The 18198-nt window shown below is 36.7% G+C and overlaps 1 protein-coding gene across 1 annotated transcript in view; it reads right to left on the bottom strand.

The window, feature by feature from the left end:
- Positions 1 to 18198, bottom strand: part of DCDC2C (doublecortin domain containing 2C) — a 125650-nt gene that overhangs the window by 49070 nt on the left and 58382 nt on the right. The window contains exon 4 of the mRNA XM_006863999.1: positions 16289 to 16417. Within this exon, the coding sequence (XP_006864061.1) occupies positions 16289 to 16417 (129 nt within the window). The remainder of the gene's footprint in view (positions 1 to 16288; positions 16418 to 18198) is intronic.

The raw sequence follows: 18198 nt of genomic DNA, 5'->3' as shown, positions 1-18198 counted from the left end.
GCTACCAGGCTCGCTATAAGTTGAAACTAATTCAGCAAGACTTAACAACAACAACAACAGACATAACCGTATGTTGCATAAGAATATAAACAATAACACCATTCTAAAATTGTCTACAGAAACAAGGCAAATAACATACAAAACAACCAGAATCAGGCTGACATCAGATTTTTTACCAACACACTGAAGGAAAGAATAAAACTCTAAGGCTAGCTGAATCGTCATTTCAAATGTAAAAGTATAATAAAATAAAATAAAAATTTGAAGCTTGCACAGTCTCAGAATATGCACCACATAAAGGCTCACATTGAACATTTTTAAAGGAAGTTATTAAATAAATAAATTCAGGTGATGCTACAAAAAATAGGTAAAATAACAGTGATTAAATACCTAGGTAAAATTTATGTTGTCAAAAAAAAGGTCACAGAAGACATATCCCTAATAATTCAAAATTCAGATTCTAACATATCAAAGAGACATAGGTTGTTTGTGGTGAGGCAAAGGTGTACAAAGAGCATGAAAAAACATGTTTACAAACATTTGTAGTTTGGAGAAAATATAGATATTAATTTTGGCAACTGACAGATGTCGGAGTACATACACATATTGTTTAAGACAACTCATGATTTTAATTCTGGATGTCTGGAAGAATGGTGAACCCATTGAAAGAAACAAGCAAGATAGAGCTTGAGGGTGTAGGAGGACAAGTGGAAGACATTAGCTATCAACAGTGCTATAAATGAATACATAAATAAATAAGTGGGCCCTTAAGAGAATCAAGTTGCAAGTCCTAACATACAGCAAAAGAACTTTACATTTTCTTTCAAAGAAAAGACTTGTTTGTTTTTTAATCCCAAGAAGTTAAATGCTCTTTTCATTCTGTGATGAGGCAAAATTTGCAAGAGAATGGAATTTAGATGTCTCAATGCAGCATACAATGGGCCTGCTAAACTGAGCTAATGCCAAAACCTAGAGCCTATAGTACAAACTTGGGTCCAGTCCTTCTTGTTGTTAAGTGACATCAAATTTGTTCCAATTTAGAGAGACTCTGTATAGGGTTTCCAAGGAGCAACTGGTGGGTTTGAACCACTGACCTTGTAGTTAGCAATCCAGTGCTCATCTTACATCACCATACCAGAATTTCAGGCCCATCCCTTAGAGGAACATGAGCATCAAATAAAATAAAAGTAGTTTACACACTATAGAAATGCTTGATAAAAGCTAAGTATTTCTCTTATTACTTATATCAGAGAATGTAAGGAGTAAATGAAACGTCCATGTAAAAAATTGTTTTGTAAACTGAAAAGGCATCAAACAAATGTTAATTGTTAAAGTTTAATACATCTTAAGTCTGGGGCGTAGTAGAAAACGTAAGTAAATTTCTTTGAAATCTTTTCAATTACAGATAATTCAAAAGAAGAGCCAATTTGGATATTTTCTCTAAATAAAGAAATTTTAAAAATCACTATCTTTAATAAGATTCTTTTTTAAAAAATTAAAAATGCATGTAACTTTAAAAATAAAGTCTGATTTTCGGTCGAGGTTTCAAATCTTTCAACGCAAGGTTTGACCTCAGCACTTTAAACCTGGGATAATGCAAAGTCCTTATATGCCATGAATCCAATGATTAGCTAAACTGGTTCCACCCTATTGAGGGATTAAAAATTGGAGGCTTAATCCCACAATCTTAATAAATTTAAAGTATAATAAGGAAGATATGGCAAGTTGACAAGTAACCATAATATAAGGTTGAATGGTATAGTTGCATAAAGAAATCATGCCCTACAAAATTATAAGCTCTTCTTATCTATAATCAAGCATCTTGAAGAAATGAATCACTGACCTGGGTGCTAAAGACATGGGGGCCTTGGGAGACATCAAGGCCAAGCACATTAATATTGTGCACAAAGACAATGTTCTACATCCTACTTTGGTGAATTTTAAGACTGAAGTCTTAAAAACTTGTGAGTAGTCATGTAAAACGCAACTATTTGTTGCTCCTCATCTAGTGCAAAGAACAGTAAAGAAAATCAAAGGTAAGAAGCAAAGTATTAATGGGCCATGTGAACCCCAACCTCCATAACCCTGAGATCAGAAGAATTCTCTATCACTGCTGACTTCTCAGAAAGGGATCATAGTATGAAGTCCTGGATAAAGAAGAAGGAAAACCATAAAAGAGAAAAAAAGGAATCTTACTGGTCAGATAGAGACTTGTGAATCCCCCAAGATTTATGGCCTTGGATACCCTTCAAAACCTAGAACATAAATAACTTACCCCCACAGCCCAATTTTTAGCAAAACAACACATAGGCCTATAAGATATATAGTAACACCATGCAGCTTATGTACTTCCAAATACAACTATTCATATGAGATCAAAGGTCAGCATTTGCCAAAGAATCAAGTTCAGAATGCAGGAAAGGATAGGAAAGAGAAACATACATACGTAAACAGCCAGGAGAGTGCTGTTACCTTTTGGGGATTGCAATCAATGTCACAAGCCAAAATGTATATAAATTATTGAATAGAAAAACAATTTGCTCTGTAAACTTTCACCCAAAGCACAATTGTTGTTGTTGTTGTTGTTATGTGCTGTGGAGTCGGTTCCGACTCATAGTGACCCTGTACAGGGTTTCCAAGGCTGTAATCTGTAAATCTTTACAGGAGCAGGAAGCCTCATCTTTCTCTCGGGGAACAACTGGTAGTTTCCAACTGCTGACCTTGCAGTTCGCAGCCCAATTTGTAACCACTATGTTACCAGAGCTCCTAAAGCACAATTAACTGTTGTTAATAGGTAAAGTCCAGTTGGTTCTGACTCACAACAACCTTATGTACAACAGAAAGAAACAATGCCCGGTCTTCTGTCATCTTCACAATTGCTCTTATGCCTAAACCATTGGTGCTGCCACTGTATCCATCCTTCTCATTAAGGGTTTCTCCTCTTTGTTAGTGACCCTCCACTTTACCAAGCATTATATCCTACAGGGACTGATCTGTCCTGATAACATGTCCAAACAATAAGAGATAAACTCTCCCAACCACCCTTCAAAGGAGTGTTCTGGGGGCACTTCTTCCAAGACAGATTTGTTTGTTCTTCTGGTAGTTCATGGTACTTTCAACATCGTTTTCCAACTCCATAATTCAAATGCATTGATTCTTCTAGGGTCTTCCTTATTCATTGGCCAAGTTTCAAATGTACATCAGGAGATTAAAAATACCAGGGGTTTTGGCCAGCCACATTTTGATACTCAAAGTGACATCTTTGATCTTTAACACTTTAAAGAGGTCTTTTGCAGCAGATTTGACTAATGCAATACATCACCAAATTTCTTTACTACTGGTAACATGAGCGTTGACTTGGGATTCAAACAAAATTGTTTAACTAGTTCAATCTTTTCTCCACTTATCTTACTGTTTACTTGGTTCACATTTGTGCCCATTCCAAAGAGAAGTGACCCAATGGAATGCAGAAATCATCTGATAAAATCATTAATATCATATGCAAGTAAAATATTGAAAATGAATGCAAAAGTATATTGACTGGGAACTGCCAGAGGTTCAAGCAAGATTCAGATGAGGACGTGGAATGAGGGATATCATTGCTGACATCAGATGGATCCTGGCTGAAAACAGAGAATACCACATAGATGTTTATCTGTGCTTTATTAACTATGCAAAGGCTTATAATTGTGTGAATCATGACAAACTATGGACAAAATTGCAGACAAAGAGTACTCTGGAACACTTAATTTGCTCATGAAGAACCTGTATGTAGACGAAGAGGCAGTTGTTCAAACAAAACAAGAGAACACTGAATGGTTTAAAATTAGGAAAGGTGTGCACTTGGATTATATTTTTTCACCATACTGATTCAATCCGTATGCTGAGCAAATAATTGGAGAAGATGAATTATAGGAAGACAAACATGGCATCAGGATTAGAGAAGGAGTCATTAATACCTGTGATATGCAGATGATACAATCTTGTTTGCAGAAAACAAAGAGGATTTAAAATACTTATCAATGAAGAAAAAAGACTACAGTCTTCTGTATGAGTTGCACCTCAATGTAAAGAAAACAAAAATCCTCACCACTGGACCAATAAGTAACATCAAGATAAATGGAGGAAAGATTGAAGTTTTTGAGGATTTCATTTTGCTTGGATAAACCATCAACACACATGGAAGCAGTCAGAAATCAAGCAGCATATTGCATTAAGAAAATCTGCAAAAGACCCCTTTAAAAGTCTTGAAGAGCAAAGATGTCAGTTTGAGGACTAAGGTGCACCTGACTCAAGCCATGGTATTTTCAATAACTTCATATGCATGTGAAAGTTGAACAATGAACAACAAAGATCAGAGAAGAATCAATGCATTTGAGTTATGGTGTGGGAAAAGAATACTAAAAGTACCATGGACCACCCTAAGAACAAACAAATCTATGTTGGAAGAAGTACAGTCAGAATCCTCCTTAGGAGTCAACATCACCAGACTTCGTCTCTCATATTTCAAACATATTATCAGGAGGGACCAGTCCCTGGATAAAGACATCATGCTTGGTTAAGTGGAGGGTCTGTAAAAACAGGAAGGCCTCCACCGAGATGGACTGGCACAATGGCAGCAGCAATGGGTTCAAGCGTAGCAATGCTTGTGATGTTGGCACAGGACTGGGCAGTGTTTCGTTCTGATGTGCGTAAGGTCACTATGAGTCGGTACTGATTTAATGGCACATAACAACAATGTATTGGTCCTGTTGTGAGGATTTTCATTTTCTTTACATATATGTGCAATCCATACTGAAGGCTGAAGTCTTTGATCTTCAACAGTATTTAAACTCTTCTGCCCTTCTAGTAAGTAATGTTGTGTCATCTGTAGATCACAGGTTGTTAATGTGTCTTCCTCCAATCCTAATAAAATAGACTTTAAGCCCAAAACCAGCATAAAAGACAAAGAAGGACATTATCTCATGACAAAAGGGTCACTTCAATGAGAGGACATAACCATAATATCTATGTTCCCAATGAAAAAGCTTCAAAATGCATCAATCATACTCTAATGGAATTGAAGAAATTGACAACTCTGTGTGATGCTGTGGGTTAATGTGCCAGACTGCAAATCCATTTGAACTGCAAGGTCGTTGGTTCAAGCTCACCAGCTGCTCCTCAGAAACCCTATGCAGGGTTGCCATGAGTCAGAACCAACTCGATGGCACTTAACAACAACAATAATAGTATTTGTTGGTGTCAAGCATTGTTGAGTCAGTTCTGACTCATAGAGACCCTGTGTAAGGTTTCCAAGGAGCGGCTGCCAACTTTGTGCTTAACTGTACAGTGCTTATCTTATAGCACCACACCAGGACTCTACAATCATAAGAGATTTTTACACATCATTTTCAATAAAGGACAGAACACCAAGCAAGAAACACATTGGAGACACAGAACTAAATAACGCAATCAACCAACTTGATGTCATAGATTTACACAGAGCACTCAAACCAACAGCAGCACAAGACACATTATCTTTCATTGTATAAGGATCATTCTCCAGAATAAACCATATGTTAGGCCACAAAGCACACCTCAGCACATTTTTAAACATCAAAATATTACAAATCATGTTTTAAGATCACAATGCTATAAAATCAGAAATCAACAATAGGAAGATTAAGGAAACAAAATCAAATACATGGAAATAGAAAAATACCCAGCTGAAAAGCTACTGAGTATTAGAACAAATAAAATACAAAATAACAAAATTCCTTGAATCAGATCAGAATGAAAACACAACTTACCAGACAGAACCTTTGGGACACAGCAAAAGTAGTGCATAGAGAGCAATTTAGAGCAATAAATGCACATATCCAAAAGGAAGACACCTTAACCCAACATATCCAACAATTAGAAAAGAGCAGCCAAGTACACTTGTTGCCACAAGAAGAAAAGAAATAATAAAGTTTGGGCATTGTTGTTGTTGTTGTTAAGTGCCGTCGAGTCGATTCCGACCCATAGCGACCCTGTACAGGGTTTCCGAGGGTGTAAATCTTTACGGGAGTAGAAAGCCTCATCTTTCTCCCGCGGAGCAGCTGGTAGTTTTGAACCGCTGACCTTAAGGTTCGCAACCCGATTCGTAACCACTACGCTACCAAAGTTTGGGCATAAATAAACTAATTCGAAAACATAATATATATATATATAAAGAATCAGCAAGACAACATGTTGGGGCTCTATTATATGGCATAAATATACTATCAAGCCTTGAGGCTCTATTACATGATATAAATACACTATCAAACTTTACTAAAAACACACAGTGGGAGACAAAATAGATGAGTGAGACCTCTTAAATATGAGGCGCTTCTGTGCTTCAAAAGATTTCACAAAAAAAGTAAAATGAGAGCCCACAGACTGGAAAAAAATTTTGCAACAACATATGAGACAAGGGACTAATCTCTAAAATTTGTAGAAAACTACAACACTTCTACCCAGCTAACACTACCAAAAACAAACAACCCAATTTACAAATGGGTGCAAGATATAAACAGACACTTCACCAAGGAATACATGCAGGCAACAAACATGAAGAACTGTACAGAATCATAAGCTATTGTTAAGTGCAGTTGAATCAGTTCCAACCCATAGCAACACTGTATAGGGTTTCCAAGGAGCAGCTAGTGAGTTTGAACCACTGACCTTGTGATTCAAACCAATCTTTCAGTATAGTGCTTTATCCCACAGCGTCACATCAAGACTCCATTAGCCATTAGAAAGTTGCAAATCAAAACAAGAATGATGTATCATCTCATCCCAGCATTAAGAGCAAAATTCATAAAAAACAGAAACAAAAATACTGGTGAAGGTGTGGAGAGACTAGAACCCTCCCACTGATGATGGAACTGTAAAATGGTTCAACCACTCTGGAAAAAGATATGGTACTTCCTCAGAAAGTTAGAAAGAGAAATACTGTATGACCCAGCAATCCCTCTACTTGGTCATAAAATATATCCCTTTACTTATAGCCACAAGAAGTAACAGCCAAGGCATGCGTAGATATATGCACTCCAATGTTCATCAAAGCACCATTGACAATAGCAAAAAGATGAAGATAACCTGAATGCCCATCCATGGAAAAATAGAAAATTTTGGTACATACACACAACAGAATACTATGCAACATTGAAGAATAATGATGAATCTGCAAAAAAAACTCATAACATTGAAAAATAATAATGAATCTGCAAAATACCTCATAACATGGTTGAACCTGGAGGACATTATGCTGAGTGGAATTAGTCAATCATAAAAGGACAAATATTGTATGAGATCACTATTGTGAAAACTCAAGTAGAGGTTTTCATACTAAAAAAAAAATTATTTCATGGTTACCAGGGGTGGGAGGGAATAACCTGTGTCTCACTAGCTAGAGGGTAGACACATGTTATTCAGGTGATGAGGAGGACAAAATATAAGAAGAGGGAGGTTCGCACAAGAATGATGAAGACAGATGAAGACACAAGGAGTTATGCAAAGAGCATAGTGGTAAATAGCGATATATGCACATCTATGGAACAACGTTTTGTGGGTAGATAGGTAGGCAGAATGGGGACAGGAGAAAGATGATATTGGTACATGGGTGGTTACCTTTCCTGCAAACACAACTATGAATATGATGGAACATACAGTGGGCAAAATGATGGAAACAGATATTATCACACATCTCAAGGCAACGAGTTGCTGGGTCTTGGGGCTCAGGACTGTATTCTTAGGGTACACCATGGTCAATTGGTGTTAGGTAAACTGACCAAAGACAATGTTCTACATCCTACTTTGGTGAGTAGATCATATAAGCTCATGAACACCCATCTAAGGTGCAAATATTGGTTTCTCCATGTACGGAAGAAAGAAGAATGATGAGAATTGAAGAGACGTGGAATTAGTCCAATGAACTAATGGAACATGTGAGCACCAGTCTCCATGACTCTGAGACCAGAAGAACTAGATAGTGTCCAGCTAACACTACTAACTAATCTAAAAGGGATCACATTAGAAGGTCGGGGGTAGAGAGGCAGAATATGTGGAACAAAACTCAAAACTATTAAAAAAAAAAAAAAAAAAGACTCTATTTCTTCGTGAGCTCAGGACACATATATCCAATTTGTCATATCACCATTTGAACAATTCAATAAACATCTCAAAACAGACATGTCCAAAAATGAAATTTTGATTCTTCAAAAACCTCTCATCTCACTTTCTCCAACTCAAAATAAGAAAATGGGATCACCAATCACTCTTATCAAAAGGCTAGAAGTCATCTTTTCTTTCTTTCATACCTCATGCAGTTCATCACCACCTAGGACCAAGTTCATCATGGTCTCTCACCTGGGTTACATACAACAGCCTCCAAATAAGTCTCCCTTCTTCTAGTATGACACACACACCCCACACATATCCCATTATCCAGGTCATGATAATCCTTCCCTCAGAACCCCCCAATCACTTTAACTCATTCTCAAATTAAAGTCTAAACTCCCCATGGTTACAAAGCCTTGTCTCATCTTTCCCTTCACTCTCTCTGCTAAGCAAACTCCTACCACTGTCTGCCTCCCTCATTAGTGGCCATCTGGCTATTCTTTAGACATTTATACATAGAAAACTATTTCCCATCTCAGGACTTTTAGAACTGTGATTCCCACTGGCTGACTGACTGGAATGTTCTTCTCCTGATCACTACATACGTTCCTTTTTTCCGTCATTTAGATATGCTCTTAAATGCTTCTTCCTCAGACACAGCTTTCCTGACCAGCGTTTCTAAAATTTTCACAACCTTGCCTACACTAGTTTGTCCCTCTCAATCCGCTCCTCGTCTCTATTTCTCTTTGCAGCACCCATCATTACCTGGCATTTTACCATGGACCTCCTCACTTGTCTACCCCACTAGAATGTCTTCTCTATGAGGACAGGGACACTGCCTGTTGTGTTCCCCACTATACCAGTAGTGTTTAGATAAGAACATAGAAGACTTTCAACAAATGTTAAATGAATAAATAAAGAACTATTAAATTATGTCATGAAACCTCATTTATGTCTGGGGGTGGGGAAAGTAAGGCAACCACCTGACATATTCCACATGTGCATTATATCTGTTATACAAACAAAGACTAGTTAAGGTGAACAGCATGCTGGCGTTGAGTCAAAAGTGACAACAATCCACTCAAACAGAAGCCACTTACTACAGTGGCCAATCAGTTTACTTCACCTCTCTCAGACCAATGACTGTCTCTGGGGTGAGTGCCATTCTCTTTCACATTCAAGCCTGTCAAGGTAGGCAAAACTTTTCACCTATGCACATCCTAAGTATGACTTTGTTGTTGTTGTTAAGTGCTGTCGAGTCGGTTCCCACTCATAGCGACCCTGTACAAGGTTTCCGAGGCTGTAAATCTTTACAGGAGCAGAAAGCTTCATCTTTCTCCCACGGAGCAGCTGGTAGTTTCAAACTGCTGACCTTAAAGTATGACTAACACCTAAATTATGGATACTAATTTTAACAGCAGTCATGTTGGTTTATAAAGAAGAGTTTCAAGTACAATGCAAAGTAGTCTTATTGATGCTGAAAATTATAATGATAACTAAAGATGGGGGAAATCCTGCCTTAAATACAAGAAAATGCCAAAGAAAATGTATATGCATTTGTTGAATTAAAGTATTCATGTTAGTGAATTTTTATTATTGATTTCACTACTGACATTCTGAAAACAAAATGTTTCTAGATCTCTATCTAGACACATGTTGCTGTTGTTGTTGTTAAGTGCCTCTGAGTTGGTTCCAACTCATAGCAGCAACCTTGCATAGGGTTTCCAAGGAGCAGCTGGTGACGCTCAACCACTGACTTTGTTGTTCAAACTGACCTTGCAGTCCAGCGTATTAAGCCACAGCACTACACTAGAACTTCATCTAGACATGTAGGACCTTCTATAATCTGTTTCAACCCTGTCTATGAAAGTTTACCTTCATCATTTTCCCATACTTTCAGGTCCTACTTACCACAGGAACCTTCAACAGCATCCTATTCCTGTTGCCAGACTGCTTGGTGTCCATGTTGCCCCACTTCCATTACCATTAATTTCCACTGCTCGAGTCTTCAGAAATCAAGTCAAATTCTAAATGCTCCATAAAACCTTCTCCTTCTACCACTACTGAGAATTCCCATAGACCTAAAAGTCCTCAACAATCACACTGCCCCACATTATAATTGAACTGCTTCATTATTATGACAAGGAGTTAAGAATAATTGGCTGAGCTTCTGACACAAAGAGAAGATAAAACAATAACTCTGACTGAATCATATTAACCTTGCCTTGTTGTTCTTGTTAAGTGTTGTGGAGTCAGTTCTGACTACAGGTGACATCAAATGGATATTGAATATTAGATGTAGGTTCCATTCAAAGGAAACATATTTATTATTAATTTTTTTTTCTGCTGTGACATCCTAGTGTGATGCTGTAGGATAAGCACTGGACTGCTAACCACAAGGTCAGAAGTTCAAACCCACCAGCTGCTCCTTGGAAGCCCTGTACTGGGTCGCTATGACTTGGAACCAGCTTGATGGCACTTAATAACAACAACAACATGGACATATTATATCATACTTTCAAACTTGGTATTTGTATTTTTTAAGTATGCCTCTTTTTTTTTTTTTCCCCAAACTCTGTTGGTTTTTTTTAAAAAACTCAGCCATAAAGAATTAATCTAAGTTTCAGGAGGAAAAAGAAATGTTTATTGATCTCATATCCTATTTTCCTTCTAAATATCCCATTTTCCTGATTATTTCTCATGTAAAGATTTTCTCTTTACTTTCACCATTACCATTATATATGTAATTTTTATTATTAATTTCACTACTGTTTCTGACTTCTTCCAAAAGTATACACAAAGTCCAGTTACTCCACTCCACACAATTGTTTCTGTTTCTTTGAGAAGAATGCACTAATGTTTATGTGGGGGAAAATATATATATAAATATATATATGTTGTTGTTGTTGTTAAGTGCCATCGAGTCGGGTCCGACCCATAGCGACCCTGTACAGGGTTTCTGAGGGTGTAAATCTTTACGGGAGTAGAAAGCCTCTCATCTTCTCCCGCAGAGCGACTGGTAGTTTAGAACCGCTGACCTTAAGGTTTGCAGCCTGATTCGTAACCACTACGCTACCAGAGCTCCTTAAAAAAAAAAAAAAAAATTACCCAAATACAATAAACAGGATTATAGTAAATATATATATATTTACTATAATCCTGTTTATTGTATTTGGGTAACGTGTTTTGTTTTGTTTTTTCCTGAAGTAAAGACTTTATGATCTCACTCTCTTTTTCTTTGACTACTTCCTGAAGTGAGTAAAGAATTTATGATCACTCTCTTTTTCTTTTCCTAAAGTAGGGATGCGTGCCTTAAAATTTTGAACTAGCCAACCGGGTAAGGGAAAAGATTGTGAAGTCAAAACCCTAGCCAATGGAGTGAGACACAGCCTTGAGACTGGTGACAGGGATTAAAAACCCAAGTGGACTGCTGACTAGGTGTGCTCGCTGGTCTGTTCCTGTATGTACGGTTATGCACTTTATGCACCCTCTTGCAGGTGTAAATTTTGCTTTGCTAGGGTAATATAGTCTCACTGAATGTCTTTTATGCAACATCAGGATTCATTTCTAACATTTATTCTACTGAAGTCAATTGTGCATTTATGATACTGATTTTGATAAACTTTCTGGAATAATTAAATCTACCCTATGTGTAGCACTCTAAGATAAACACTGGACTGTGAACCACAAAGTCAATGATTCAAACCCATCAGTCACTGCTTAGAAACCCTATAGAAAATCCCTATGAGTTGGAACCAATTCTTCTTAGGCACTTGACAACAAGTTATTCCCTACCTTTGTTATCTTAATTATTATTCATGTTACTAAATTTCCCAAGAGTTTGTGTCCTATTCATATGTAAATACATCAGTTTTAATTATTGGAATCCTAACTATAAAATGTAAATCATTTATTTTCCCACAGGAGAGATTAATTGACAAAACCACCAAATAGGATTAAGCATTTTTGCTCTTCTACCATCGTGTAGGCGACCATCACATCCATAAAGATATTCTTTTAGCACCCAACATCGTATCACTTGTCCTTGATTTTCATTTTCAAAGATGTTTGTCTTTCTCAATTCACTCCCATGGTTATTCTTTGTACCTTATCATTGCCTCAGATACGTTACCAACTCTGATGTCTTAATTTCTCCCATTATAACCTCTAACCTCTTAGCCTTCTTGCTCTTTCTTTCCCTTTATCACTATACCCTCCCTTTGATCCACTGTAATAACGAGACCCTTAAGTATAAAACCTTTGGATAATCTCTAACTTCACTTCTTTGTACCACCAACTCCACCTTCACCTTGTTATTATTAGATACCATCAAGTCAGTTGTGAATCATAGTGACCCTATGTACACCAGAAGGAAACACTGCTCAGCCCAGAGTCATCCTCACAATTGTTATGTTTGAGTCCATTGTTGTATTCACTATACCAATCCATGTTTTGGAGGGCAGTGCCTTCATTTTTCAGACCCTGCACTTTATCAAGCATGATGCCTTTTTCCAGAAACAAGTCCTTCCTAAAGACATGGCCAAAGTATGTGAGAGAAAGTCTCACCAATCTCCCTTCTCAGGAGTATTCTGGCATGCTTCTTCAAGACAGATTTGTTTGTTCTGACGGTATATCGGGTATTCAATATTCTTCACAAATATCAGAATTCCAATGCATCAATTCCTCTCCAGTTTTCTTAGTCATTGTCCAACTTTCACATGCATATGAGGTGAATGAAAATACCATGACTCCAGTCAAGCACACTTTAGTCCTTAAAGTGACATCTATGCTCTTTAACACTTTAAAGATGTCTTTTGGGGCAGATTTGTCCAATGCAATATGTCACTTGTTTTCTTCATGGCTGCTTCAATAAGCTTTGACTCTAGACACAAGTAAAACAAAATCCTTGAAAACTTCAATATTTTCTCCATTTATCATAACATTGTTTATTGGTTCTGTTGTAAGGATTTCTTTCTTTACATTGAGCTATAATCTATACCGAAGGCTGCATTTGTTAAACAAATCCTTCAAGTCCTCTTCACTATCAGCAAACAAAGCTGTGTAATCTGCATGTTGCTGGCTATTCATGAGCCTTCCTCCAATCTTGATGCTGCTCATATAGTCCAGCATCTCAAATTATTTGCTCAGGTTATAGATTTATTATTGCTGTTGCTAAGTGCCATCAAGTCAGTTCCAACTCATAGACACCCTGATAGGGTTCCCCAGAAGTGGATTGTGAGTTTGAACCACCAACCTTTCAGTTAGCAATCCAATGTTTATCCAGTAGCACCACACATACAGCCCTAGCATACACCTCTCCTAATTTTAAACCTTGCCATATCCTTGTTCTGTTCTAATGGCAGCTTTTTAGTTTATGCATAGGTTCCTAGTGAACACAATTAAGTGTCTGATATTCCCATTCTTTGCAATGTTATCCATAATCTGTTATGATCCACACAGCTAGATGTTTTTGCATAGTCAATAAAACACAAGTAAACATCTTTCTCATATTTTGTTTTCAGCCAAGATCCATCTGACATCAGCAAAGGATTCGTTCATTCCATATCCTCATCTGAATCTGGTTTGAATTTCTTGCAGATGCCTGTGGTGCAACTGCTTTTGAATTATTTTCAAAATTTGACTTGCATGTGATAGTAATGATATTATTCAATAATTTCCACATTCTGTTAGTTTACCAAATAGGTACAAATATGTATCTCTTCCAGTCAGTTGGCTAAGAAGTTGTCTTCCAAATTTCTTAGCATAGACTTGTGAGTGCTTCCAGAACTGCATCCTTCATAATAATACTTATTTTTGCATTATTACACAATGTAAGCTTTTCCCAATAGACTAACATTTTGGGTTTTACGAGTTATCATAATCATACACAGAGTCACTGTGCCAAAAAGAATTAGTTGATATTCAACTGTTTCAGGAGGTAGCATAAAATCAAAAACCAATAGTACTGAAGAAAAAAGTCCACACTGCACTGAAGGTATTGGGGAAAAATAAGTCTTCAGGAACTTATGGAATACTGATTGAAATGTTTAAACAAACTAATGCAGGGCTGGAGATGCTCTTTCATCTATGCCAAGAAATTTAGAAGTCAGCTACCTAGACAACCAACTAGAAGATTCACATTCACAGACATTCCAAAGATAAGTGATTTAACATAATTCAGAAATTATCAAAAATGCAATTAATATCACAAGCAAATAAATTTTTCTAAAGATAATTCTGACACTAGTTGCAGCAGTACATCAAAAGGGAACTAACTGCCAGAAATCCAAACAAGATTCCAAAGAGAATGTTATACAACGGGCATCGTTGCTGACACCAGGCAGATCTTGGCTGAAAGCAGATAATACCAAAAAAAGGTTTACCTGAGTTCTAGTGACTATGTAAAGCCATTCAACCATGTGTATCAAAACAAATTATGCGTAACATTGCAAAGAATGGGAGTTCCAGAACACTTAGCTGTGCTCATATTGAACCTGTAGTTAGACCAAGAGGCAGTTATTCGAACAGAATAAAGGTTGCATCCTCTCACCATATTTTTTCAATCTGTATCCTGAACAAATAATCCAAGAAACTGGACAATATAAAGAAGAATGCACCATCGGGATTAGAGGAAGACTCATTAACAACCTTGCTTGCTGGAAGTAAAGAGGACTTGAAGCACTTACTGAAGAAGATCAAAGACTACATACAGCCTTCAAAATGGATTACACGTCACCATAAAGAAAATAATCATCCCCACAATTAGACTAATAAACAAAAATCACAATAAATGGAGAAAAAAAATTGAAATTGTCAAGGATTTCATTTTATTTGTATCCACAATCAATGCCCATGGAAGCAGCAATCAGGAAATCAAATGATGCGCTGCATTGGCAAATTTGCTGCAAAAAAATCTCTTTAAAGTGTTGAAAAGCAAAGATGTCACTTTGAAGCCTAAGTAAGGGGCACCTAACCCAAGCCCTGGTATTGTCAGTCACCTCATATGTTTTCAAAAAGCTGAACAATGAGTAAGGGAGACCAAGGAAGAATTGATGCCTTTGAATTATAGTGTTGAAGAATATTAAATATACCACGTACTGCAAGAGGAATAAGCATATCTATCTTGGAAGAAATACAGTCAGAATGCTCCTTAGAAATGAGGATGGTTAGACTTTATCTCAAGCACTTTGGACATTCAGGAGAAAGCAGTCCCTGGAGAAGAAGATCATGCTTGGTAAACTGGAAAATCCACTGCTATTGAGTTGATTTTAACTGATAGGGTTTCTGAGACTGTAAATCTTTACAGGAGCAAACAGCCTCATCTTTTCTATCACAGAGTTGCTGGTGAGTTTGAATCATCGACCTTGAGGTAGCAAACCAATGCCTAACCCACAGAACTACCAGCGATCCTTCAGTAAGGTAGAGGGTCAGCAATAATGAGATGGATTGCTGCGGTGACAAAAGTGGGCTCCAATATACAATGATTGAGAGGCTGGTGAAGGACCAGACCGTGTTTATTCTGGTGTATATAAGTGAAAACCGACTCTATAGCACCTAACAAAAACAACATTATAACTCTCTGAAGTAGGTACTATTTCCAATTTTCTAGATGAGAAAACAGGCTTCAAAAAGTTAAGAATTTGCCTGCAGTTATGAAGATACAAAGGTGAGGCATGACTCCAGGGCTGACCCTAAAGACCACGCTAGTAGCTATTATTACGTTGTGCTGTTCGTTTTGTTCTTGCTGTTTTGCTCCCATGGAATTTACTTCCCCCATTAATTTGTTTCAGCTCGAACACTGGCTGCCTTATATGACCTAACCAGATTTCTACAGACAACTACAGTTTCTTAGATTAGTTCTTAACTGTTGGTCCACTTAATAAGATCTTTTGAGAGCTGTAGTCACTACACCTGGTAGATTCTCAACAAGCTTTACTGAATAAATAAATATCTAAAAATAGCTTAAAATAACATCAAACAATGATTGATAAAATATCATCTGCTTTGAAGAATTAAAATAAATAAGTAAAAGAAAACCTGAAAAGCAGAACTCATGATGAATTAATTATTTTAGATCCTCCTGGTCCAGGCAGAAATTTTTCCCATAAAAGTACAAAAACAAATGGCTATTTCCTTCGGTTCTCCTAGAAGTGAGTCTCCTTACTTTCGAACACCTCCTACAGGGAAGACTTTTTCTCCAATTATGGTCAGCACACTACTCCAATCTGACAAACTGAATTTAGGTATGATAATTTTTACAGGTGGAATAAATAATCTTCCATTTGTGAAAACACTGTAGGAATTAAAAAAAAAAGAATTGATTAATATCTTCAATTTTAGGTAGGGAGCTAAAAATTCAAAGAAAAAATAAATCATTACAGAACTAGTAAAACAATGTGCTACAACTAAAAAGCTCACTAATAACACATTATGCCATTCAGACTCTGAGTATCAAGCTCCACAGAGCATATTAGTACATGAGCACAAAACAAAAATGTTAGGAAGATATGGTTTTACAAAATATAAAATGCTCAGATGAGTAGAACAAAATGTTACTTTAAAAAATATATATGTCTCCAAATACAATGATGGATTGGTAGCTGTGGTAGCGTAGTGGTTACGAATCGAGCTGCGAACTGCAATCAGCAATTCGAAACCACCAGCCGCTCCACGGGAGAAAGATGAGGCTTTCTACTCCCGTAAAGATTTATAGCCTCGGAAACCTTATATATAGGGTCGCTATGGGTCGGAACCGACTCAATGGCACTTAACAACAACAACAACTATGATGGATAAAATGGAAGGAAACTGTGTATATTTGTAAAATGGAGGTGGAGGGTGGTGCCGTTTAAAAAAAGTTCTTATTTTCCCTTTCCAAGTACAGTCCCCCAAAGAGCAATCCTCTGAAAGGATAATAGAAACCATTGATTCCACTGCTACAGTTTTAGGGCAGTTTGAATGTGATTTCGGTAGATTTGTTTTATTATTTCTGTATATTTGAGTGGGGGAGGGGGATTTGATATTATTTCAAAACCCAATATAAAACCATTAGTATTCTAGTGTTAATAAGATTGTGGCACACTAATCAAAGTCACTTGGCAGTAGTTTTAAACTCATGTAAATCATATTAAAATGATGTAAAATATAAGGCATATTTCTTTAAGTCTGAAAATAATGAATATATCATTTAGTAATACATAAGCTCAATTTTATAATTCTGGGTGTTTATATTTTCATTTTTCACATTACTACTGTTGTTTTTTTCAATGCAAATAATTTAGTATTTAAGAAAGACTTTTTTCAGAGTAATTTCTTATTTAACACGTTTGAGCACAATTAACAAAAATAAGTTATCTCCGCTTCTATGGCAATAAAAGACCTCTAATCAACCCAAGGTCCGACTACCTCCATATTTAAAACACCACTCCAAAAACAAACCACAGAGAACAATGGTTTACATGTTACATCACAGCTAATCAATGTGCTTTTATTATTGCAGTAAAGATTTGCTGCATTGTTTCCAACCTTTTGTTTTCTTAATTGGTTATGCCAAAACACTTTCTACAAATCAATTACTCATTGATATTTTTTAAATGTCTAAACAATAACATATTTTTGTTTAAATTTTTAAAGCTAGTTCACACACAGTGTTAACCTGAATTAGGCGTAATAGCATTTTCATACACTGCTGATGTCATTAAAAATTAGCGCCATCTTCCTGAAGGGCAATTTGGCAATATATATCAGTGAGATGTAAGGGCTCAATAACCACTCCACTCCATGAAATCCATCCCACAAAAATGTGGACACAGATTTATATGTAAATGTGCTTCTCATATAATTATTTATAAAAATCAAAACATAAAACAGTCTAAAAATATATTTTTTTAATTTACTTAACAAAGAAATAAGTAAATTATGACATAGTTATTGTTGTTGTTGTTATGTGCCATGGACTCGACTCTGACTCATAGCGACCCTGTACAGGGTTTCCGAGGCTGTAAATCTTTACGGGAGCAGAAAGCCTCATCTTTCTCCAGCGGAGCAGCTGGTAGTTTCGAACTGCTGACCTTG

The sequence above is a fragment of the Chrysochloris asiatica genome, unplaced genomic scaffold (assembly GCF_000296735.1).
Source record: "Chrysochloris asiatica unplaced genomic scaffold, ChrAsi1.0 scaffold00058, whole genome shotgun sequence".
NCBI classification, from domain to species: Eukaryota; Metazoa; Chordata; class Mammalia; order Afrosoricida; family Chrysochloridae; genus Chrysochloris; species Chrysochloris asiatica.
This window is presented reverse-complemented; position numbering and strand designations above follow the sequence as displayed.